The sequence below is a fragment of the Schistocerca gregaria genome, chromosome 3 (genome assembly GCF_023897955.1).
Source record: "Schistocerca gregaria isolate iqSchGreg1 chromosome 3, iqSchGreg1.2, whole genome shotgun sequence".
Taxonomy (NCBI): domain Eukaryota; kingdom Metazoa; phylum Arthropoda; class Insecta; order Orthoptera; family Acrididae; genus Schistocerca; species Schistocerca gregaria.
Window position 1 is genome coordinate 788,612,013 of NC_064922.1, and position 26,733 is coordinate 788,638,745.

The 26,733-nt window shown below is 44.1% G+C and overlaps 1 protein-coding gene across 1 annotated transcript in view; it reads right to left on the bottom strand.

Moving 5' to 3' along the window:
• LOC126354244 (sialin-like) overlaps nucleotides 1–26,733 on the bottom strand; it is an 85,965-nt gene that overhangs the window by 43,169 nt on the left and 16,063 nt on the right. Inside the window, exons 3-4 of the mRNA XM_050003746.1 lie at nucleotides 19,885–20,118; nucleotides 1,702–1,786 (exon numbers count right to left, since the gene is read on the bottom strand). Of these exons, the coding sequence (XP_049859703.1) occupies nucleotides 1,702–1,786; nucleotides 19,885–20,118 (319 nt within the window). The remainder of the gene's footprint in view (nucleotides 1–1,701; nucleotides 1,787–19,884; nucleotides 20,119–26,733) is intronic.

Below are 26,733 nucleotides of genomic sequence, written 5' to 3' on the forward strand. Positions count from 1 at the left end.
TGACTGCCACACGATGTTGGTTGGAAACTTTAGAGTACATGATCGACATGCAACCTGGTCGTGTTGTTATTCAAAACACTGGTATGGGTTGAAACTGTTGCAAGAATTAGCAGTGTTGTCGCGTCTCGCCAAACTCTTCTCTTCGGACCCTGGAAGGCTATTCCACCTTGGGTGGGCTCGCCCGAGATCTTACTAACTCGTGCGAATGTGGAAGAATACTGCGAGTGATGTTAAGAGGGAACGCAGGCTACATAATACTACTTCCGCACTGATAGCTTGCTACATTACGTTTGGCTAAACAGATAATAACATGGACCTTAGATGCCCAAATGCAATTGCTTTTTTTCATTTTTGTCTGATATGAAATACTTCGAACTCCAAAAATAGTGAAGTCGGAAAAACACTGTGATGAAATTGGATCATTACAAGCGCGGCGAAAAAGAGAGGGACAGAGGAAGGAGGAAATTCTGGTTTAGGCTTTGTTACAAATAAATGTCTGTGAGCACTATGGGACTTAACATCTGTGGTCATCAGTCCCCTAGAACTTAGAACTACTTAAACCTAACTAACCTAAAGACATCACACACATCCATGCCCGAGGCAGGATTCGAACCTGCGACCGTAGCAGTCGCGCGGTTCCGGACTGAGCGCCTAGAACCGCTAGACTACCGCGGCCGGCGTTGTTACAAATAAGAATATTATAAACAATACTACTGATAGCGCAGGAATCCGACAGAATACCGAAGTTCTTCCTGGTAAGTCATTTATGCCATTTCACAATCTGTGTACGAGTTAAAAGAACTATGCAGAGAGTTACAGAAACTGATAGAAGACATAAAATCTGTCTCGCACGTGATAATTAGGTATTTTAAAGTGAAAATTGGAGAGAATCTAAAGAGCGATTTATCATAGGAAAATTTCAGATATGGTAGGAGAAATGACATAGATTAGACGTTAGTAGAACTTTCTGTGAATAGCAACATGTTTGACCTTAACACATTCTTACAGACGAAATAAAAATTAAAGAAGTCTTATCAGGACGAAATAAAAATTAAAAATTATGTTGAGTGTAGCTTATGAAACAATGAATACACGTGACGGTTATAAACCTCTTTAGAATTTCATGTGACCGTTGACTCTTTGCACGCACAGTGAAAATTGGTACGAAGAAACTATAAGGAGAAAAAGGAAGGTTAGTGTTTACAACCCCCTTGATAGCGATGTCATTAGAAGCGACCATGACCTCAGAGAGGGCGAGGATGGGAAAAGAAGTCTGCTTTACACTTCTGATAACAGGCTCTGAATTCACCTTAGAGAATCCACGAAAAACTTAACTCTGGTAGTTCGGACAGTTATCTGAATCCCACTTATTCAGAATGAGAGTCCACTTTGTTGCTATAATATTATAAAGTGCCGACGGTAGAAGCAAAACAGACTAGCGAAGAATACCAGTGAAAATGTTGCATTAAACAGATAGAGTATAGAGGCGTCCATGGAAAGCAGACAACAGTGACTAAAGTAACAGGAGCTAGTCATGGAAAACTGGTAGAGAAATTGAGAGGATATTTGGGAAATAACTTACACATTGCCAAACCACTTGTAGATATGAAACCCTCGCTGAACGTTCAGCACTGATCGACGTATTCTAGACTGCACAATCCCACAATTACTATTATGTCATATGTAAAATATTTAACTTACCAAGATAAATGACAGAAAACTTGCTTCTCTCGTGATCAGGCGCCCATCTACAGATAATTGTCTGTATAGCCGGTATGATACCACCCTGGAAATAAAAAGAAAGTATTTTATGAATTTTCTCTGCAAAAAAATGAAGCTATTACTTGAGCTAAATAGAGGATATGCATCTCAACTCTTAGACGGAGTTTACACAATATAGACTGCACTTACTCACCTAGTTAACATTCTCCAGCCATTTCTGTTCTATGATGACTGGAGTGTACAAAACAGTACGGGTTTACGGACAACCTCAACAGTTAAGGTAATAGAGTGCAAGGGTATTGTCATAGACAGAGGTCCTGATGGATCGAAAAGGTATACTTACATATCTTTGATAAAATATAGCTTCTCGTGTGTGTCACATGCTGTTCAAATATTTCAGCATCGTCAACTCGCTTAAACTTTTAATGTGATTTTTTGTTTCATGGACAATAGTAAGTCGGCGTTTAGTGATTTGTATGTATAGATGAAGAAAATACAAATAATTAATCACCAGATAATTAGCAAGTTATAATTTCTGGCAAATGCTAGGTAAACATCTCGTGTTCAGCAAAGTCACACAAGTTTAGTGACAGAATTTAATCTTAAACTAAGGTCGGCTAATTGAAAAGGAGGAATTTGAAGTGCTAGGTGATTGTAATTAAACTGACGGTGTCCCGAGTGCTACAGTGTGGGCGGTGTACGTCGAAGGACGCTGAGACATTGTGGGAATGTTCATTAATTGATACGCTCTCGGAGTATGCTGAAAAAATAATAGTTCCACTCTCTGCCAAAAGTGACAACATGGCGCTGTAAGCAGGCAGAATGTGTTGTGGTTGCAGGAAAATTGGAGGAACGATCAAATATATCACAACGGTAATTGTAGAATGTTTACTATGATATGGTCACAAGCTACAACATGTGTTCAGTATGTTCTCCCGACTCGGAAACCTGCTGCATCCGTAACAAGGCGTGGTCTCGCGGTCGCGTTCTCGCTTCCTGAGCACGGGATCCAGGGTAGGATTCACGGCGAGGTCAGGGATTTTCATCTGCCTCGAGATGACTGGATGTTTGCGTTGTCCTCATCATGTTATCATCATTCAAGAAAGTGGCGAGATTGGAATGAGCACTGGTTGAGCGTCCCACAAACCAAACATCACCACCACCATCATCATCATCATCATCATCACCGTAACACGGCACGGTCGACAGCTGCTTGCAGTATATGCAGTGTAATCAGAGCGATATGTCGCCGTATGCCATCCGCAGATCAGGAATAGTCCAGATACATTCCTGATAGACACGATCTTTCTGACATCCCCACAACCAGAAGCCACCCACATTGAGGTCGGGAGATCTGGAAAGTCACACGGCTCGAAATTGCCTAGCGATGATGCAGTCATTACCGACGATTTTGTCAAAGTAAATCTTTCACGTGGTAAGCGGCAAGTGGCGTCGCCCATCTTGCATGAAAACAGTGATGTGAACACGGTTGCATTCTTGCAGCGCTGGAACCAGTCGTTGTACAAGAAGATCCTTATAACGTGCACATCTCACTGTACATCTAACTGGCCCACAAAGTGTCATCTCGTGGAAGAAAAATGGACCGAGAATGAAGGAGCTTGTGAGACAACATCTCAAAGACACGTAAGATGAGCGCAGGGGATGTTCCCGTATGCCATGTGTCGGAATAGAAACCCGCGGCCGCGTGTGATTAGCCGAGAGGTCTTAGGCGCTGCAGTCATGGACTGTGCCGCTGGTCCCGGCGGAGGTTCGAGTCCTCCCTCGGAAATGGGTGTGTGTGTTTGTCCTTAGGATACTTTAGGTTAAGTAGTGTGTAAGCTTAGGGACTGATGACCTTAGCAGTTAAGTTCCATAAGATTTCACACACATTTGAACAGAACCCCGCATGCGACAGCTTTGTTCAAAAAAATGGTTCAAATGGCTCTGAGCACTATGGGACTTAACATCTATGGTCATCAGTCCCCTAGAACTTAGAACTACTTAAACCTAACTAACCTAAGGGCATCACACAACACCCAGTCATCACGTGGCAGAGAAAATGACAGTTTTGTGGTTCACGGCATCGCGCAGAGTAACACGTGCCCCGTCCATCCAAAGAATATTCCCCAGCCACATGTCATCCATTTCCATGCGTGTCACAAAATGAAGGGCAGAATCATGGCGTTGTAGCCTGCCCTGGGGCTTCATTTTGTGCACTTTATGTATCTTGTAGGGATACCACTGAAAAATGCGCTGCAAATTTTTTTGAGCTGTTGACCACGGGAGAAACAATTCTTGGGCCAAAGCTTGAGCATTGGTTGCAAAATCTGAGGCATGTTCTCCACAGTCGACTATAGCCACAACAGGTTCATCAAGAACTATCGTGGGCATGGTCCACCTCCTTTCCCTGCTGCTCCACCTAATTCACCTATTTCTCCAAATTATTTACTCATACTCTTTAGCCCATTATTGACATCTGCAGCTGTTTCTGACAACGATATTCAGTACTGCAGCGCTGCTATTGCTGTTGTTCTGATAAAAAACCTTCATCAACAGTGCACTGTCTCTCTTCTCGCAGCCATTGCGCTTCGTACGGAAAACTTCAAACTTCTTAACTCTTTAACCAACAGTCACTTCACAAAAGAAATCAATAAGCGTTGCCAACCGACAGAAGCATACTGATAGGAAAACAGAAAATACACTCCTGGAAATTGAAATAAGAACACCGTGAATTCATTGTCCCAGGAAGGGGAAACTTTATTGACACATTCCTGGGGTCAGATACATCACATGATCACACTGACAGAACCACAGGCACATAGACACAGGCAACAGAGCATGCACAATGTCGGCACTAGTACAGTGTATATCCATCTTTCGCAGCAATGCAGGCTGCTATTCTCCAATGGAGACGATCGCAGAGATGCTGGATGTAGTCCTGTGGAACGGCTTGCCATGCCATTTCCACCTGGCGCCTCAGTTGGACCAGCGTTCGTGCTGGACGTGCAGACCGCGTGAGACGACGCTTCATCCAGTCCCAAACATGCTCAATGGGAGACAGATCCGGAGATCTTGCTGGCCAGGGTAGTTGACTTACACCTTCTAGAGCACGTTGGGTGGCACGGGATACATGCGGACGTGCATTGTCCTGTTGGAACAGCAAGTTCCCTTGCCGGTCTAGGAATGGTAGAACGATGGGTTCGATGACGGTTTGGATGTACCGTGTACTATTCAGTGTCCCCTCGACGATCACCAGAGGTGTACGGCCAGTGTAGGAGATCGCTCCCCACACCATGATGCCGGGTGCTGGCCCTGTGTGCCTCGGTCGTATGCAGTCCTGATTGTGGCGCTCATCTGCACGGCGCCAAACACGCATACGACCATCATTGGCACCAAGGCAGAAGCGACTCTCATCGCTGAAGACGACACGTCTCCATTCGTCCCTCCATTCACGCCTGTCGCGACACCACTGGAGGCGGGCTGCACGATGTTGAGGCGTGAGCGGAAGACGGCCTAACGGTGTGCGGGACCGTAGCCCAGCTTCATGGAGACGGTTCCGAATGGTCCTCGCCGATACCCCAGGAGCAACAGTGTCCCTAATTTGCTGGGAAGTGGCGGTGCGGTCCCCTACGGCACTGCGTAGGATCCTACGGTCTTGGCGTGCATCCGTGCGTCGCTGTGGTCCGGTCCCGGGTCGACGGGCACGTGCACCTTCCGCCGACCACTGGCGACAACATCGATGTACTGTGGAGACCTCACGCCCCACGTGTTGAGCAATTCGGCGGTACGTCCACCCGGCCTCCAGCATGCCCACTATACGCCCTCGCTCAAAGTCCGTCAACTGCACATACGGTTCACGTCCACGCTGTCGCGGCATGCTACCAGTGTTAAAGGCTGCGATGGAGCTCCGTATGCCACGGCAAACTGGCTGACACTGACGGCGGCGGTGCACAAATGCTGCGCAGCTAGCGCCATTCGACGGCCAACACCGCGGTTCCTGGTGTGTCCGCTGTGCCGTGCGTGTGATCATTGCTTGTACAGCCCTCTCGTAGTGTCCGGAGCAAGTATGGTGGGTCTGACACACCGGTGTCAATGTGTTCTTTTTTCCATTTCCAGGAGTGTACTCTTAATGTTTTCGATATCTCAGAGACCGGACAGTCAATATTCTAACCGCCACTTCATTAATATCACTGTCGTTGCAATGTTAAGTGAGCCGATGTAACTTTTTGTGATGTTTTCGGTAATATAAGAATAAGTGAACTTTAGGCATTATAATGTAGTTAACAGAGTAATAGGTATTAGTGTTCCTAGTAAAACATTTTTTACCAGAACTGAATTTTGAAGACAGAACTCTACAGATTGTCGAGGTGCATCAAGGATAATAGTAAAGGATGTAGCTAGCTTTCCGACCCTTTTGTGTTCTCGAGATGTAAGACGTTCTCAGTGTGTTGCAAGTATTCAGACTGTAGGTTTAATTACAAACAACAATATATAAAAGAGGTACTTCCAGGAACCGTAAACTGTCGGACTTGAGAATTGCGGCAACCTCTGTCATTGCTAGAAAAACGGAATCATTGTCTTTCAACGTATAAGGCCTTTAATTGTTGTTATATGTAATGTAAAAGCAGAGTATTGTTATACATCATGTAAAAGCATATTGAAGCAGTTGGCTCACATACCAAGGTGCGTGTAATGCTACTAAGTGAGTGAACTAACGACCGAGCTACTGGAGCAACACTTCATAGGGTTTCTTGTTTGTGCGCCAGCTGTATGGACATAATAAATATTCTTCTAGCGCGTTAGGGACAGTTCTGCTACATACAATGTTACAGGTGCCTAGTACTAAGTGCAATGAAGAATTATTACACCGTCATTTGTGGCGAAAACCCGAAGGGAAATATCTAGTACACAAAAATAAAATCATTAAGCTTAAAGAAAGCATTTTGTCTCACTGTTCATTTCACCAGTTTCTATTCTAACGGAAGTGTTCAAAGGGTACGAAGTAACGTCAATTATCCAAAGGTAAAATTTGGAAAAGGAGTTAGTTTTATTCTTACAGTGATCCACAAAAGCATTAGAGTGCCTGATCATCAAATGCGATGGGCTACTGTTCTTTATTGCAACGTGTCTGACAAAACTGACATCCAGTTTATATAATGCACTGCCTCTAGAGACCATTGCCCTCCTTCGTGCATCTGTCGAGACTACTCTAAAAAAAAATTAAGAAAAGAAGAAGAAGAAAACACATCAGAACATTCCGTAACTCAATTGCCAACTCCTGTGTGATGAGTGTAAACAACCTTACTGTATAGTTATCCTGATAACTATGTTAGTGTTAGTATCGGAGTAAACAAAGTGTACAGTTATTCTGATTACTAAGTTAGGGAAGCTACACCTCATAGAAGCTTCACTTTAAACCCTTGCCCGTTTATTTAAGTCCTTTTGCAGCATATTTGAGCATATTAAACACAGAATCAAATTTTTCCATTATCTGCCTTCACCTGTCGCCATTCTTTCAATAACCGTACCGTTTGCTATTCACATTTCTTCGCGCTGTTGTTCATGATTAATAAACTTCCTTTTAGCGCCCTTAGTAAACGCAAATGTGAAGCTCACTGTTGTTTATTTTACTTATACGAGCATATTTATATATGAGGCTGACGGAGACATTAGTTCCCATTTCTCTTGTGTCCGGAAACTGTAATCTACCTGCAGTTTTCTGACATCACTGCAGGCAAATGCGCGGAGCCTCTTTCCGTCAGAAACCTGCTCAGTGTAAAATTGTCGGTTCACTCAATGCCTTGTGACAAATTCATTTTAGCCACGAGATCTTTGAGATTATCTCGCTGCCTCTGCTCCTCGGCTTTAGATATTTGCTTTGAAGCGACTGTTCTTTAGCACCACCCAGAGTACACGCGTGACCTATGGTATGTCACGGACGCCAACAGATACTCTTTACAAGTCGGGCAAATCTTCATCACCTTCATGTGACTGTGGTGCGGAACGATAAACAGTTGCTCGTGTTATATCGACACGTCCCAAACGTGCCTACAAGGGTTCTTTCGAATATTTCTTGACAGCGCAGAATGATGTTATAAAATACATAAAAGACCTTAATATCCGTATACATCTGTTGTCATTTGTGTTATTTGATGCCGGAGAGCTGTGCTTACATGTTGACGTGTAGTAATCTTGTTACTTTTGTATATGTGTTATAATAAATAAATGTGATTCACTCTGTACAAGTCATCAGTGTTTCGCTAGATTTGACAGCGTCTTCCATTTGTTCTTACCTCGTCGTCTTTTCACACATACTAGACGTAATGTCCTCTGAAAGCTATGCTGTCCTGTTGTTGAGGTCTTTAGTCTGAAAACTGATTTGATGCAGCTCTCCATTCCAGTCTACGAGTCGTACTTTCTTTTAGTAAGCGATGTTATGAAATAAAAATAAAACAAGTAGACTTTTCTTACCAAATTTATTTTTACATGAAAACCTGTACTTAAATCTACTTTCCTGCATAACTGCCACCAATAATAAGGCATTTATCGTATCGTACACCCAGCTTTCAATACCATATTTTTAGAAATCTGCCACCTGAGCGTAGCTTTCGATAATTCAAACATTCTGTACCAGTTGCATTAAGCGCACGTCTTGACACTTGAGGAAACTCATCACACAACGTCGTAATCGCAAAGCGTCTGTTCCGTCTCAGTTTTCATCAACCTTCTGCTCCAAATCGTCAGTAATGACTGAAGGTCGCCCACTTCGTTCCTCGTTATGCACGTTCGTACGAACACCTTTTAAAGCTCTCACCTATTCCGTACCATCCCACGGCTCTTAAACTATCAAGACACGTACTTTATGCAGTTGCTGCACAACGTTCAAATTATCGAAAGCTATGCTCAGGCGGCAGATTTCTGCGAGGATGGTATTCAGACGTGGTTGTACGGTACGGTAAGAGCCTTAATATTGGTAGGAATTATGGAGAAAAGTAGATTCAAGTACAGGCTTTCATGTAAAAATAAACTTTCTAAGGAAAGTCTACTTGTTTTATTTTTATTTCAAAACGGTACTTACTTAAAAAAACACACGCCTCGTAAGTTGCACAAGCCTATTTACCTGTGCAAACTACATCCACTTGAATTGTTTTACTGTAACCAAGCCTTGGCCCCCTCAACAATTTTTACAACTCTAGTTCCCTCCATTGCTCAATTAATATCTTGAAGCTTCAGAAGGTGTCCTATCAACCAATCAAGCTCTTTTTTCTTCTTGATTCGATTCGGTACCTCTTCGCTAGTTATTCGATTTTCCCTCTTATCTTCAGCATTTCTTACAGCACCACACCTCAAAACTTTTTATTCTCTTATTGCCTGTACTGCCTGTCGCCCACCTTTCACTTCCATACAAGGCTATACTTCAGAGAAATACTTTCAGAAAATACTTCCTATCAGGGCACCGTGGAGGGTAAAAATCGTAGAGGGAGACCAAGAGATGAATACAGTAAGCAGATTGTAGGTTGCAGTAGGTACTGGGAGATGAAGAAGTTGCATAGGATAGAATAGCATGGAGAGCTGCATCAAACCAGTCTCAGGACTGAAAACCACAACAACAACAACAACAACAACAATCATTTAAATTTGTGTTCAATATTCAATTGTGTGTGAAATCTAATGGGACTTAACTGCTAAGGTCATCAGTCCCTAAGCTTGCAATCTACTGAGCCTAAATCATCCTAAGGGCAAACACACACACTCATGCCCGAGGGAGGACTCGTACCTCCGCCGGGATCAGCCGCACAGTCCATGACTGCAGCGCCTCTGACCGCTCGGCTAATCCCGCGCGCGGCATTTAAATTAATGTTACTCATTGACGTATCTCTTCTTTTTCTTTTTTTTAGAAAACCCATTCCGAACAACTAATCTTCTAATTTCTTTGCTGTTTCTGATAGAATCACAGTGCCATCGACTAACCTCAATATTCGTATTTCTTCTCCATGAACGCTAATTCACTTTCCGAAGTTATCTTTGAGTTCCTTAACTGCTTCCTCAGTGTAGAGATTGAATAAGATTGGGGAAAGGTTACAATCCTGTCTCACTCCCTTATCGACCACTGCTTCCCTTTCATGTCCTCCGACTGCTCCACTTGCTTTCTGGTTTCTGTGCAATTTGTTCGCTCACTATATCGACTACCTTCAGAATTTCAGTGAGAATATTACAGTCTACACTGTCAAACACTAAATCACATATTCTAAATTTTGTCCCACTTATCTCTCCCCTTCCAGCACTGTTACCCTGTTCCCTGTTCCGTTAACAACGCTCCATATTTGCCTACTTGCCACTTCGCCTATTCTTTGTCATATGTCTTTGTATTGCACTTTATCTTTCTGCTTAATATTGAATATCTTCTAATGTGACACAAATTATCAAATATTATGTTTCTTCAACAACCTTCATAAAACGCTGTGTTCCAGCAGTACAGTGACACAAACGTCTGCCACGTCTACCTTAGGACTACCTCACTTATTTTTTTAGTATAATTTTCTTCGTTTGCGTCTTGTGGAAAATTTTATGCCTGTTAGACTGTCCAGCATCAGTTTTTATATTCCACCTTTCGTATGTCCATAATGCCTCTGTCATCATTTTACTTCCGTTCAAAAGGTTTCTTTCAGTTTAATAATCTTTTAATATTATCTTGGTGAAAGTATGCAGTTAGTTCCACTGTGTCATAATCAACATGAGGCTCCGTGTGCGACGTACTAGCGTGTAGATTCGCCAGACACTGCAGTCCGGCCCTGCGCAATTAGCAGCGTACAGTCGACTAGTTAGGAACGCGTACCCGCTAATTTGTGTGTGCATATGTGTGCCGTGTGTGTGAGTATCGGTGAATCATCTCGTCAGTTATCTAGGGTGCACTAAACTAAGTTTTGCAGTTATTCGTTTCTGGGACAGTGATGATGCTCTTCATTGCCAGGCCGTTAAGAATAGAAGCTAAGGTTGCAGAGTACGTCAGATCCGTAAACAGCTTGTTGACTTCAAACATTTAGCCCCTTGGCACACTACTATCGACGAACTTCATATCTTAAATGTGGAACTTGCGGACGTTTAATCTGCAGGCTTCGCTGCTTTGGAAGCAGTGAGGGACATTAATTCCTTATCCTAATGCTGCTGTACACACCCAGGCTGAGCACTGTGTTCTTGCCGTAACAGACCTATATAGAGGTGCTTAACTGTTATCACAAAGTGAAACATTCTGATCTGGTCTGAAGAAATATAGATTTAACAATGCGTTTATTATGGTCTCCTTACAAGATCCTGCAATTTTACCAGTGTTATTAAAACAAGTATATATTGGTCGTTTTAAGTGCGCTTTCAGTAGGTCCACTGTGATTCCATCAATAGAGCCAAAACATTCCGGTCAACAATATATTTAGATGTGATAGTTGACAGGAGTCTGAGAGCGCCAAATCTGCTAAATGAAATGGTTATTCCAGCAATTAGCGCCCCAAATAGCCGTTCTCCCGTTGTGATATCTCCTGTGTGGACAGTTGTACCCTAGTGATAAAATATAATTTTTTTAATTTTTAAAAATCTCTCCCTCTCTTTACCAATAACGCGTCGATTAACAGAATAAGACTGATTCCTTTTAAAATGGTCCAAACATTGCTCAAAAAAAATTTTTTTAATTTTTTTCTTGCGAGTATTGAAAAATTTCAGTATACAAATAATTTCTGCCAGCTAGTTTGCCATGTTAAATGCAACATTTTTTTTAACCCTACAGCGTCAGCTACTTAACGTTTAGGCAACTGCTGATCGTTCAGAATCATGTTTTGCACTTGCTCGGTGTTTCCACGTGTTGTTACATATTGAGATGTCCTTCGCGTGCATAAGTACTGTAGATTTGAATTTAGCATCTCATTTCTTAATTCCATAAAATAAAGAAATAGATTTCTTTGGTTATCAGCTATCCAAACCAAAGAATTTGATGACGGCGCGGTGTCCCAGTTCATGCATTTGAAAGAATCATGGGATAGCGGTATGCACATGTACAGATGGCGGTAGTATCTCGTACGCAACGCAGAAAAGGACAGTGCATTGGCGCAGCTGCTTTTCGTACTGAGATGATTCAGGTGAAAATGTATCCGATATGATTATAGCCGCACGACGGAAATTAACAAACTCTGAACGCGGAATGATAGTTGGGGCTAGACGCAAGGGACATTCCGCTTCGGAAACCGTGAGGGAATTCAACATTCCGAGTTCCACAGTGTCAAGAGTGTGCCGAAAAAACCAAATTTCAGGCATTACCTTTCATCACGAACAACGAAATGGCCGACGGCGTTCACTTAACGACTGAGAGCAGCGGTGTTTGCTTAGAGTTGTCAGTGCTAACAGACAACCGACACTGCGTGAAATAACCGCAGAAATCAATGTGGAACGTACGACGAACGTATCCTTTAGGACAGAGCGGCGAAATTTGCCGTTAATGGACTGTGGCAACAGACGACTGACGCCAGTGCCTTTGCTAACAGCACAACGACACCCGCAGCGCCTCTCATGGGCTCATGACCTCATTAGCTGGAGCCTAGACGACTGAAAAACCATGGCTTGGTGAGCTGAGCCCCTGTTTCTGTTGGTAAAAGCTGATGGTAGGGTTCGGCCGCGGCGCAGACCCCGCGAAGCCATGGTCTCAAATTGTCAACAAAGTACTGTGCACGCTGGTGGTGGCCCCCTAACGGAGTAGGCTGTGTTTACGTTGATTGTTGACTAGAAATGGTTATTTCGGTTACTTAGAGACTATTTGCAGCCATTCATGGACTTCATGTAACCAAAAAACGATCACCACGTCATCGGGCTACAATTGTTCGCTATTGGCTTGAAGGATATTCTGGACAATTTGAGCGAATGATTTGGCCACCCAGTTCGCCCGGTATGAATCCCATCCAATATTTATAGAACATGATCTAGAGGTCAGTTCATGCGTAGAATCCTGCACCGGCAACACTTCCGCAAATGTGGAAGGTTATAGGAGCGGTCCAAACCACTTCGAGTTGCTACACTACACCGGAAAAAATGTCCGACGCGATAGTGGAAGGTACACTAAGTGATCAAAAGTATCCCGATGCCTGGCTGAAGATGCCTTACAAGTACGTGGCACCCTCCATCAGTAATGCTGGAATTCAATATGGTGTCAACCCACACTTAGCCTTGATGACAGCTTCCACTCTCGCAAGCATACGTTCAATCAGGTGCTGGAAAGTTTCTTGGAGAATGGCAGACTATTCATCACGGAGTGCTGCACTAAGGACAGGTACCGATGTCGGTCGTGAGGCCTGGAAAGAAGTCTGCGTTCCAAAACATCCCAAAGGTTTTCTATAGGTTTCAGGACAGGACTCTGTGCAGGCCAGTCCTTTACAGGAACGTTATTGTCGTGTAACCCGTGTAACCACTCCGCCACAGGCCGTGCATTACGAACAGGTGCACGATCGTGTTAATAGATGCAATCGCCATCCCCGAATTGCTGTCCAACAGTGGGAAGCAAGAAGGAGCTTAAAACATCAATATAGACCTGTGCTGTGATAGTGCCACCCAAAACAACAAGGGGTTCAAGTCCCCTCCATGAAAAACAAGACCACACCGTAACACCACCGCCTCCGAATTTTACTGTTGGCACTATACACGCTGGTTGATGACGTTCACCGGGCATTCGCCATACCCACACTCTGCCATCGAATAGCCACATTGTGTACCGTGATTCGTCACTCCATACAACGTTTCTCCACTGTTGAATTGTCCAATGTTTACGCTCCTTACATCAAGCGAGGCGTCGTTTGGCATTTACAAGTGTGATATGTGACTTATGAGAGCTGCTCGACCATGAAATCCAAGTTTTCTCACGTCCCGCCTAACTGTCATAATACTTTCAGTGGGCCCTGATGCAGTTTGGAATTCCTGTGTGATGGTCTGGATAGATGTCTGCCTATTATACATTTCGACCCGCTTCAACTGTCTGCGGTCTCTGTCAGTCAACAGACGAGGTCGGCCTGTACGCTCTTGTGCTGCACGTGTCCCTTCACGTTTCCACTTCACTATTACATCGGAAACAGTAGACCTAGATATGTTTACGAGTGTGGAAATCTCGCGTACAGACGTGTGATACATGTGACACCCAACCACCTGACCACGTTCGAAGTCCGTGAGTTCCGCGGATCGCCCTTTATGCTCTCTCACGATGTCTAATGACTACTGAGGTCGCCGATATGGAGTATGTGGCAGTAGGTGTCAGCACAATGCACCTAATATTAAAAACGTTTATTTTTGGGAGTGTCCGGATACTTTTGATCACATAGTGTATCTCATGACTTTTGTCATCTCAGTACTGCGCCAAACAGTTGCACAGTTACATGTAATCTCTCAGTTTGTAATTTTTAAATTAATTAAAGCTGAGCTTCCGGGCGTTCTGTCCAGTTGTTTTCCTTTTATTCACAATATTTCGGCGGCAGACGCAGCCGTCTGGTTCACTTGCGAGTTTTGCTGTTGTGGGCACTCGCTGCCCGGACTCCAAATTCTCTCTGATGGATGTGATGGCCGGCGAGATTTTAATAAACTGAGTGACGTAACCCAAGCGTTATTTAAATTGAAACCGCAATCTCTGTTTTTTAAGCTTTCTGACATCTCTGAATCCTTAATTACGCTGTGTCAAGAACATGGCATTTGCACCACGATACTGGTCTCATCGCATTTTATTACATGAATCGTGAAATTTTCGTAGTTATATTCGAGGCAACGCTGATTTGATCGGTTGTTTCAGTCGGTTGTGTCGCTTTTGTTCCTTGCATCTCTCCTATACTGTTCTGACAGTCTACTGCAAGCGTTGAATTCGGTAGACACCTTACTTTCGAAGAGCTAGATCGTCTTTAACGTTACAAATAATATAAGTCCTGAGTCACAGTAACTGCGAGGGCTAGATTACATTTACTTAGAGTTGATCCGGATATTGTTATTTTGCCTACCGACAAGGGCAATGATACTTTTGTTTTGGTCAAGCAGGATTGCGTTCGAAAGCTGCAGTGTTTACTGTCTGATTCAGCTTATCACGGGATCGGTGCTGAGCCCACAAAAAGTGTTGAGAGAAAGGCCAACAGCCTTCTGAACAAAAGTTTCTTATCGCAGGAGACTACCAAGAGTCTTAATTCTTATTGTGCTGTTCCCTCAAGGTTATGTAGCTTCCCTAAAGTCCGCAACGAAGGGGTTCCTCCTCGTCAGATTGCGAATAACATCGGCGCTCCGACGTATCGTGTAGCAAAACACCTTGCTACTCTGTTGAGCCCTGTAGTACTCGTAGGTCGGTGCGAGCACCACATTAAGATCGCGGCGGATTTCTTACGTCTGTTAGGGGGAAAGAGTTTGAATGTCTCTGATACTCTAGTAAGTTTTGATGTGGTCTGTCTCTTTGCTCGTGATCCTCTGATCTGTTACGGCGGACTGAGATTAGGTTTGGTGAGGAACTAACGAACCTATTTTGACTTGTGTTCACTCCCACCTCCTTTTTATTCAATGAGTAGTGCTACGAGAAGACAAATGGAGCTACAATGGGAAGTCCATTGTCACTTATTATTGCCAATTTGTTTACATAAAACTTCGGAAAACGTGCGGCTTTAAAACCTGCGCATTTTTTTTTTCAAGTATGTGGATGATACTTTTGTTGTTTGATCTCATGACAGTAAGAACCTGAGAGATTTTTAGAACACCTGAATATTTGTTTGTCAATAGAGGTGGATAAGAAAGGCTATCTTCCCTCCCTTGACGTGTTGATCAGTAAATCAGGAGGGAGATGGCTGGTATGTTGGGACATGCCGCTTATAAGAAGCCTATTCACAATGACTTGTATCTGTAGGCAGACAGTGAAGGCGTACTTCTTACCTTGGTTCATAGGGCTCATGTGATCTCGGACCCTGAGCATTTGTCAGCTGAGTTAGCCCATCTTGATGTTACCTTTCGTCAGAATGGTTATAGTGAAAAGCAGATCAGACAAGCGTTGCACCATCGACCAACTGTGCACCAAATGAGTGGTGGTAATACCAAGTTGGTATAAAAGTCTAGGTCTTCTTGCCTTACAAGGTTGGTCGTATTTTGCACAAATATGGTGTGAAGTGTTTTCCGACCATCATCTAAGATCAGGGTCCTTTTAGGTTCCGCAAAGGATGATCTTGGTTTGCGTAAGGCTGCTGTCTACCGTATTCCCAACAGTTATGGCAGGTCTTGTATTGGTCAGACTGTCAGACCAATCTACTGAGCATAAGCGCACCAGCCGAGCAAATCTGCCAATGCAGAACATTATCATGGTACCGGTCGTCCTATGAAATATAACAACACAGAGATTCTGGAATGCACTTCCAGCTATTGGAATAGAGTTATTAACAAAGCTGTTGAAATTAAATTAGCAATTATTCTCATGAATAGAGACGGTGGTTTTTCTTTAAATTCTGCAAGGAATCCCGCTCTCTCCCTTCTCCAAAAACTGAGGGTCATTGTTTATGCTATCTCACCCGTTGATTATTAATTTCACTCTCGACAACTTCTGACGTCGGTCACATTTGGTTTGTCATGGCGCTATCGTGTGTGTTACCTTTCAAGAGTTTCTCTGAAAATCGAGGTTTTAAATTCCCTTGCATGCTGCTTACTTGCTGCAGTTTTGCCTTGAAAATGGCAGGGTGTGCTGCTGTCGAAAAATCGGCGGTTGTCGATGACGTCACCCGGCTGCGTTCCCCTCAAGTTATTTGAAAATTATAAGGAACACTTTCATATTAGTTGAAGGGAACGAAGTACAGTGGATGCAATGTTTCCGCAGGAGTCTACCGATTTGCCGGGTATTAGACCAGCACTAAGTACATAAGCGGTTTTTGGTTTTTCTTCCTCGGTGTCAGTCTCAGCCTCTTTCTCAGGCGTTCTTGATTTTGATTGCATCGCCCTTTCAGTGTCGATGATCTGAGTACCCATTCCTCCGGAACACTGTTCAGAAGCGTGGTTCTTCGACGAGGCTTTCCTTGTCCGAAAGCGATCGAGCTCTGTGGAAAGGGGTCTTTAGCACTGAATTTAAACGATTGGAGAGGCCTCGCCTCCCTGACGATCACACGTCCCTCCGGGAGGTACTCTACACAACCGCACCCCCAAACACGCGGCGAACTTTTCCCAACCCCGTTAAACGTAGTCTCTGATGACCCCACGATTGTGTACGAAAATGTAAAAACACATAGAGGATTCGGTAATAAACACAGTTTCTTTCGAAGTGGCCCGCGTGGTTGCGTGTGTTGTTTCAAGAAGATGTTTACTTTTTCGCCAAATAATATCTCATGCATGTTACACGGTATTGTTTCTGAGGGCTTAGGATTCGTTAACTGTTCCGGCGTAACATCCAGCGCCGGCACGTCGACCTAGAACGTAACAGCAGAGAAGGCTGTGAGACGACGTTAGCCAATAGAACGCTGAGTAGGATGTCACCACGAAAGGAGCGGTACCTTTACGAAGAGAACATAAGGGCTGCTCCGGCTAGCCTCGGCCGCTCTAGAAGAAGCACTAGAAGTGCCGCACTAGAAGACGAGCTGTGATATAAATTGTACAGCAATGACTTACGAACTTGTGTGATTTGCTTGCATGGAAATTGTATGTCTCGAAGGACATTGATTATTTGCATGTCGCCATTTGCTTGCGACCCATCTTTGAAGCTAAGTATTGTCATTTAACTTATTTTAATACACTCCATTAATAAGACTGCTTTTATTTAGCTATGCGAGAAAGCAGCATCCTAGGCACCCTATATTACACAGGTGGGCAGGATACCACATTAACCTTCACACGTCAACAGTTCACCACAATGAGGATTGTACAGAAGGATCACACCAGTGGTCTAGGAGCAACGTCTCTGATTATTAATCAAAACACCCTTGGTCCAGCTTACATTTTGAATAACGACTTCCGGAGTAAGAAGTCACCGTCGTTCTGCCAAGACCTTGTCAAAAAGACTGAGGTGAACGGATAGAGGTTCAGGGTACTCTCTTGCCCTTGGGGTGGGAATCGGTGGCCGAGCAGTTTTAGACGCTTCAGTCGGAACCGCGCTGCTGCTACGGTCGCAGGTTCGAATCCTGCCACGGGCATGGATGTGTGTGCTGTCCTTAGGTTCGTTAGGTTTAACTAGTTCTAAGTCTAGGGGATTGATGACCTCAGATGTTAAGTCCCCTGGTGCTTAGTGCCATTTGAACCATTTGGTGGTTCAAAAATGGTTCTGAGGTTTGTGAATAGTGTCCGCAAAATGTGTTGTGAATAGATTTAGTAGTAATGAAGTAATAAATCATGAACAGCGAAAATGTAGTAAGCAATAAAAAAAATTTCGCGTAAGTACTTTACAGGGGCGTTAGCGACAAAAGGTTTCGTAAAGCTTTGAAATTATATGCAGAGTTTGTCAGAAATTGCTCTCATTCTCAAATACTGGACGACTATAATCCGGGAAATTTGCGCGCCGTGAGTTCAGCTTACTCAAGACATATACACAGATCTTAACTTTAATATGGGTGTTTCAAAAAGGACGACCTGGTTGTGGACGGTAATAATTACTAAAGATGGGACGTGGCGGCAACGAATTGTGTGTTATTCTAATGGTTGTTGCCTAATATTCAGAAAATCGTCGTAAGATGTAAGTCATTGCGTCTTCTCAGTTTGCAGTCAGTCAGAAGCAAGGTGGCGTCCGCGCAACCGAAGGCTTTTTGAGTACAGCGGTTTGCAAAGAGTGAGTCAGTGATATCGGTGCAGCGTGCTTTTTGAAGGCGTTTTGGCATTGATCTGCCTGCAGCCAAGCACATTAGTCGCTGGTATCTCCAGTTCGAAGGGTCAGGATGGTTGTGCAAAGGTCTTCAATTCGACCTCGAACTGCTGATGACAGGGTGAAAAGAATTCGGCAAACATCTGAGCGACGTCTACACGCCGCATAAGCAGAGAACTGGCAATGTCTCATACCACAAAGTGGCGAGTGTTAAGGCGTCGTTTGGTCTATAAACTATACAGACAACAAATAGTACAAGGTCTTCGAGTTGGTAGTAAGAGGTTCAAAATGGTTCAAATGGCTCTGAGCACTATGGGACTTAACTGCTAAGGTCATCAGTTCCCTAGAACGTAGAACTACTTAAACCTAACTAACCTAAGGACATCACACACATCCATGCCCGAGGCAGGATTCGAACCTGCGACCGTAGCGGTCTTGCGGTTCCAGACTGTAGTGCCTAGAACCTCTCGGCCACTCCGGCCGGCTAAGAGGAAACGGGTCGACTTCAGCAACGCTCTGATACAGGACACGGAACGCGTTACATTTTTACCACCGTTCATTTTCAGCGAAGAAGCAACCTTTTATGTTAGCGTAAAGTAAACCACCCAAACATGCGCATGTGGGGACTCCATATCCTTCAGGAGGACTCTGATTTTCCAACAGGATGGAGCTCCACCACAATGGCACAACACAGTACGTCAGTTTCTCAATGACACTGCCTCAGCGCTGGATAGGGCACATGGGACCTCGAGACATTGACCTGCGTTCTTCACCTCCAAGATCGCCAGACATGACCCCATGTGATTTTTTTCTATGGAGTTCTGAAATCAGGACATTCTTTTTGAAACATCCCATGCTTGACACATCGTATTAAACTTTTAACGTAAGATTATATCTCTTCATAAGTAGATTATGACAGTATTTTAAATTTTTAAATTTGGTCACTGATTGTGCAAAGCATAGATACTCAAATTTTTGTTTTCCGTGGAAGTCATTAGACAGACATCCTGTAATTGAAGTTTTTAACCAATTTATAACATCGATGAATGCAGTCAGAAAATAAAAATAAGATGATACAGACCCTGTGCAAACAACAGAAGATTTTGGCCTAAGGAAAAAAAACTGGTGTTGATCATGGTCTACCACAATCTTTCCCTACAACGTCTTTGGTAAAGAATCCAGATCGTATTCGTCAGCTTTTGTAAACTGTCAAAGGTAGCACTCACTGACGCTCAATGAGAACTCAGTGTTAGCTTGCTCATCTCATAACTTGTTGGCCTCACATTATACCTTAGTCTATGCTCAGCTAAAGGAAAGGAAGAAAATAAACGAGAGGACGATATACATACCTGTACTAATCCTTGGCCGACCCTGTTGGCGAACAGCACATAGTCGCCAGCCCAGGCTGACACCGGAGTCAGGATAGTGAGGACAGACGAGAGGAAGATGCCGCACCCGAAGACGAGCTTGCCGCCGAAACGATCGGCCAGTACACCTCCAGGTACGTGTCCGACAGTGTAGCCGTAGTAGTAGGCCGCCAGGATCTCGCCCTGCTTCTGCTTGTCCCACACGAACTCCCCGTCCTTAAACATGGGAGCAAACAGTCAGTACCACTGGGAGGGACTATCGTAGTTCAGTTTTAGGGTCAAAATACACTACTGAGAAATCTGAGAAATCAGTACCCAGAACAACCACCTCTGGCCATAATAACGGCCTTGATACGCTTGGGCGTTGAGTCAGACAGAGCTTGGATGGCGTGTACATGTACAGCTGCCCATGCAGCTTCAACACGATACCACTGTTCATCAATAGTAGTGACTGGCGTATTGTGAATAGCCAGTTGCTCAGCCACCATTGACCAGACGTTTCCACTTGGTGAGAGATCTGGAGAACGTGCTGGCCAGGGCAGCAGTCGAACATTTTCTGTATACAGAAAGCCCCGTACAGGACCTGCAACATGCGGTCGTGCATTATCCTGCTGAAATGTAGGGCTTCGCAGGGATCGAATGAAGGGTAAAGCCACGAGTCACAACACGTCTGAATGCGAACAAGAGGTGAGCGAGACGTGTAACCGATGGCATCCCATACCATCGCGCCGGGTGATACGCCAGTATGGCGATGACGAATACACGCTTCCAATGTGCGTTCACCACGATGTCGCCAAACACGGAGGCGGCCATGATGATGCTGTAACCAGAACCTGGATTCATCCGAAAAAATGACGTTTTGCCATTCGTGCACCCAGGTTCGTCGATGAGTGCACCATCGCAGGCGCTCCTGTCTGTGATGCAGCGTCAAGGGTAACCGCAGCCATGGTCTCCAAGCTCATAGTCCATGCTACTGCGAACGTCATCGAACTGTTCGTGCAGATGGTTGTTGTCTTGCAAACGACCCCATCTGTTGACTCAGGGATCGAGACGTGGCTGCACAATCCGTTACAGCCATGCGGATAAGATGCCTGTCATCTGGGCTGCTACTGATGCGAGGCCGTTGGGACCAGCACGGCGTTCCGTATTACCCTCCTGAACCCACCGATTCCTCATTCTGCTAACAGTCATTGGATCTCGACCAACGCGAGCAGCAAAGTCGCGATACGGTAAACCGCAATCGCGATAGGCTACAATCCGACCTTTATCAAAGTTGGAAACGTGATGGTACGCTTTTGGCCTCCTTACACGAGGCATCATAACAACGTTTCACCAGGCAACGCCGGTCAACCGCTGCTTGTGCATGAGAAATCGGTTGGAAACTTTCGTCATATTAGCACGTTGTAGGTGTCGCCACCGGGGCCAACCTTGTGTGAATGCTCTGAAAAGCTAATCATTTGCATATCACAGCATCTTCTTCCTGTCGGTTAAATTTGCGTCTGTAACACATCATCTTAGTAGTGTAGCAATTTTAATGGCCAGTAGTGTATTTTGATACTCGCAAAATCACTCATCAAAACCTATAGATGAACTGTTTAAATACATATATAAGTTTGTACGAACCCTCAGAGCACACGTCCTCCTCACACTTCTCCAGCTCATTTTTTTTTTTTTTTTTTTTTTGTAGAGTTCTGGGAATACCCACGGCTTCCTGTGTAGTTATCCATTGTGATACACAAAGGTTACAAAAAAGAGTATATTCTAGGCTGGAGAAACACAAGTGAAAAGCTATAACAAGAGCTTCTCCAGTATGATGAACAGGAAATAGTGGATGACCTTTTACTCATCCTAGAAGGCACATGCAGATAAAAGTGAAATGAAACTGTTAGGGTTGTGGACTCCAAGCAATATAGCAAAAAAATGGTTCAAATGGCTCTGAGCACTATGGGACTTAACATCTTAGGTCATCAGTCCCCTAGAACTTAGAACTACTTAAATCTAACTAACCTAAGGACATCACACACATCCATGCCGGAGGCAGGATTCGAACCTGCGACCGTAGCAGTCCCGCGATTCCGGACTGCAGCGCCTAGAACCGCGAGACCACCGCGGCCGGCGCAATATAGCAGGAAAGTAACGAAAACTAGGAAGTGCAAACACGCCAATCCATTACAACTCTTCCGTTAGCCATACTATCTAGTTTTAGGGAACGGAAAGACCTAGAGCTTACTACGAGGCTGCATCTTAATAACCTAAAATCCGCTACCATTTCACAACTGAAGTACTCTCGACCTTTCATTCCTGAAGGTAATACTAAGCCACTATAGGATGTCAAGTCAGGCAAAGCTCTATACTTTCACGGCATTCAACCAGAGTTTCTCGTAAATCTGTGGTATTATGGCCGTAACTCACTAAGTCCCCCACTGCTCCGCGGTGGTCTAGCGGTTCTAGGCGCTCAGTCCGGAGCCGCGCGACTGCTACGGTCGCAGGTTCGAATGCTGCCTCGGGCATGGATGTGTGTGATGTCCTTAGGCTAGTTAGGTTTAAGTAGTTCTTAGTTCTAGGGGACTGATGACCATAGATGTTAAGTCCCATAGTGCTCGAGCCATTTGAACCATTTTTTTAAGTTCCCCACTAATAAATCTAATATCGGTCCTAAAACAAGGAAAGCTAACTGATGGGCTAGAGGCTTATCGTCCCTTTACACTTCTGTAACCTGATTTAAAGTAGTCAGTATTTGAGAGCGAGAGGGCAAGACAGGTTCCCGCCATCAATGCACCAATGGGTGTAATGCTGGCGTTGTCGGCTCTCTCTGTGTTGGCTCTTCCACTGCGTAACGAGTAGTGCCATCCAACTCTCAAGTAGGAACTTCTCAAGTCATGTCAAGTCAAAGTTGTCCCATACTCAGAGAATAACGGAGCAGAGTTCCTGCATCGGTGTTCTAGGCAAACTATCGAACCATCGAATTTCACGTCCCCGTCCGATGAACGGATCGTCATTAACAGTGTTACAAGCCCACACTTGATGAGGTGCCACTGAAAGGTTTGGAATTTAATCCAGGACATTAGTGCAAAGACTGGTTCAATAAATGGTTCAAATGGCTCTGAGCACTATGGGGCTTAACATCTGAGGCCATCAGTCCCCTAGAACTTAGAACTACTTAAACCTAATTAACCAAAGGACATTACACACATCCATGCCCGAGGCAGGATTCGAACCTGCGACCGTAGCGGTTGCGCTGTTCCAGACTGAAGCGCCTAGAACCGCTCGGCCACTCCGGCCGGCGCAAATACTGGTGATCAGGAACTTTGGCGCGCAGAATGGCCGTGCGGTTTGAGGCGCCTTGTTACGGACTGCGTGGCCCCTACCGCCGGAGGTTCGAGTCCTCTCTCGGGCATGGGTGTGTGTGTTGTTCTTAGCACAAGTTAGTTTAAGTAGTGTGTAACCCTAGGGACCGATGACCTCAGCTGTTTGGTTCCCTGGGTATTCACACTCATCTGAACATTTTCAGGAACTTTGCACCACCACCACTCCTCCGAATATCCGCCAAATACTGGCTGTGAACCAGGATTCGATCCAGCGTGCCTGAGTGTCGAAAGCCACCGCACAAGCTTATGTTACAGACCTCGACTCCGGAAGTAGGTAGGACCTTTACCTGTGGCGAAACTTGCTCCTATCTGATGAACAAACGTAGCTCCGACCCTAACTAAAATTGAGAACAGATTTCTTAACGTACTTACAGGCGCTATACAGATCTACACCCTTCGTATCATAATTTTTATGTGGTTTATGTACGTGATGGAAACTGTCAGTTTCACACTTTTTATGATTTAAATATTGGAAAAAATGCACAAAAGTCTGATTTCCGTAGCTTATTCATAGCAAATGCAATGCGATACGCGACGTTGGAAATATCCGTTGTCGAGCGAGGTACTTTTGTAAACAATGGAAGGAAAGAATTTCGGTGCGTTCAGTTGTTTTCGAGATGACGAGATAAGTTTGGATCTGTCTTCTGAACAGGAAAATTTCTCAAAAATTGCCACATGTCTGTTCATAAACAAAATTAATAAATTTTGGCGTATTTAAAGACTCTGTCGAGTTATGCCGTAAGTGAATTTCAGATTTTTGTGTGATTTTTGTAGGATACAAACTGAAAATCGATCTATCACCTTGATGAGCAGAGCGCTGTGGTGGCTTGCCTGCGGACAGTACTCGTGACAACGTCGCTACTTTGGACATTGAACATCAGGTGCTTTTAATTTAATTCCTCGAGTTCTTGCGCAACTAAATATGCCAAAGGATCCATGAAAGTATACCACTGGAGCAAGCTGGTTTCAGGTTAAAGTGTAGCTACGTCTGTCAGTTCCTGGAACCAACAATCTATATTGAGGCTGGATATAAGAAGCAGCTGCGTTGCGTTCATCGAACAAATTGCAACATACGACACTTTCTATGAAAAACAACTGCTCTACGAACTCCTCCGTCAAATACCCTGTAAAACAACTCTCAGGTAAATACACAATATTTTGAGTAATATCTTTTTGGGTTTTTATAGACAATACATGGAGCGCCTCGAAAAAAAACCCTCGAGAATGGCCTTCTTCAAGGCTCAATTTCAACAGCTCTTCTGCTCAACTGCTACGTTGCTGGTATTCGCGCAACGAGATCCACAAAATTTGGCTATACTGATGATTTTTCAAGAGCAACCGCAACCAGATCAGTGGAAGTAACAAGGAAATGCTGATGCCTTGAACGTCCTACAGAAATACAGTTCTTCCGCAACAGGAGCCTCTAACCCAGTAAGAGTAACATACAGGTGGCATGCATCATTTAAACAACCTCATGACTAATAGAGACTGTCTGAACTACAGCAACAGGCTCCTGCTCCACAATCGATACCAAATTCTCTGAAGTCACGCTTGATAGAACTCTGTATTTTAAACAACACCTAACTAACATTGACTCACATCTTCAGACGATAAATAAAGATTATGCAAAAACTAGGAGATGTTTCACATGGTGACTTCACTGCAACGGTTCGCTATTCTGCCTTGGGAGTGGTTTATTCTGTGGCGGAAAATTGTACTTCTGTGTGGCTTGTCAGATCACGTACGAAAAAGGTCGACGTCCAATTGAAACACGTAATAGTTTCCTTTCGTGCACAATTAGATCAAGACTGAGCCACTGATTACCAGTTCTAAGCCATATCCTATCTCCTACGATAGTGAGGTACACTACACTTGTCAGAGAGTAAGACAAATGTCCTTCAAAACCAACAGCTATCATTAAACAAAGATATCAGTGACATGCAAAGGAACGGATGACGGTTCGCATCCGAACAAGAGAAGCTTCCATATTTGGATTGGAAGGGTGGGAGGGTGCACTCTTCTTAGTCAACATGATCATCGGATTTCACTGCAGCAGATTTCTACATTTGGAGTATGTGAAGACGTTGGTATATAAAACACCAGTATAAACATGAATAACTGGTTGTTAGAATCTAAGCTGTTAGTCTCGTGATATTGAGAGAGTTTGGCGAAATGTTATGCACCCCATTACTGGCCGTTGTCACTTTGAACTGTTGTATGAGCCTAAGCTGTTACTACGAGAAATAATTTGTCATTTAAAAACGATATTCCTTTTCGACCTTTAGTTAATTACGTCAAGGACCTTCTGCCATATGTATATTGTTTACCTTAAAAGTTTGCAACGTCCTTTATGTGAGTAGTGGCAACTGAAATCAGTTCATGATATCGAGTCATGACCGCTAACATAAATTTTAGTATGATGTTCATCCATAAACAATAAAGAAAGAGGTACTGTAACAAGTATTGTAATAAAAGTAACATCACCATCATTAGCTGGTTTGCTCTTTGCTTAGTGTCGTTATCTTGTTTCTTCATTCATTTCTTATGCAACTGAATCTTGGGCTAGACATCTCCATCCACAGCGATCTTCAGCTCTTCTTACGTGATATAATGTGAAGGGGAAGACCGGCCATCTTCTTCACTTGACCCAACCCTCCATCTACATCACTGGTGTGCAACTGGCAGGCCGCAGACCGTATCCTGCCCACGACAGGTTTCAGTCCGGCCTGCAGAAGAAATTCATGGGAGAGAAAGCGTGGCGTTCGCGTTGAACTTCGCCCGACACCCAAGTCCCATATTTCCGCCGACGCTCGGCTTGCCTCGGGTTTTAAGCACGTGACATAGAGAATTGAAAGCGTGTATTAATTTGCGCGAGCGCAATGCTATTTCGCCGCCATGTGATTCGAACAACAAAGAGAAACACGTCCCAGTCTGAGAGCCAAGTTGCAGAACATGTGTATATCTGCGTGCGGAGAGTGATGGAAAAAGCACACTACTTTGAAGGGTACGGGAAGTATTTTCGGCTCTTAGATCAGTGCTAACAACACATACACACACACAAACCTTATTTACTGCTTACTGCCTACGTCTCAGCTACACATTGATAGATTGCAAACGTTGGCAGCAGGCGACAGTTGCCGATTTGAACAGCGGCAGCATGGACAATAACATGGTGAAGAAACTAGTTGTCGGTTGGTTATCGCGTAAAGTTCTGTGCTAGTTGGTTGTTAATTTCTTGTGTTTCCGTGTATCTTTACTGACTTTATTCGCAGAAAGTCTAACATTAAGAAGAGAAAAGTAGATGCTGAATGTCGCCAGTTCCAGGAGAAATGGATGGTGGATTATTTTCTTTACCGTCTAGAAAGATAAACTTCTTTGACTGTTGTTTATTGAATCACTATCTACTGTGAAAAAATATAACGTGAAAAGGCACTTTCCTATGAAACACATTGCTCAACAACAG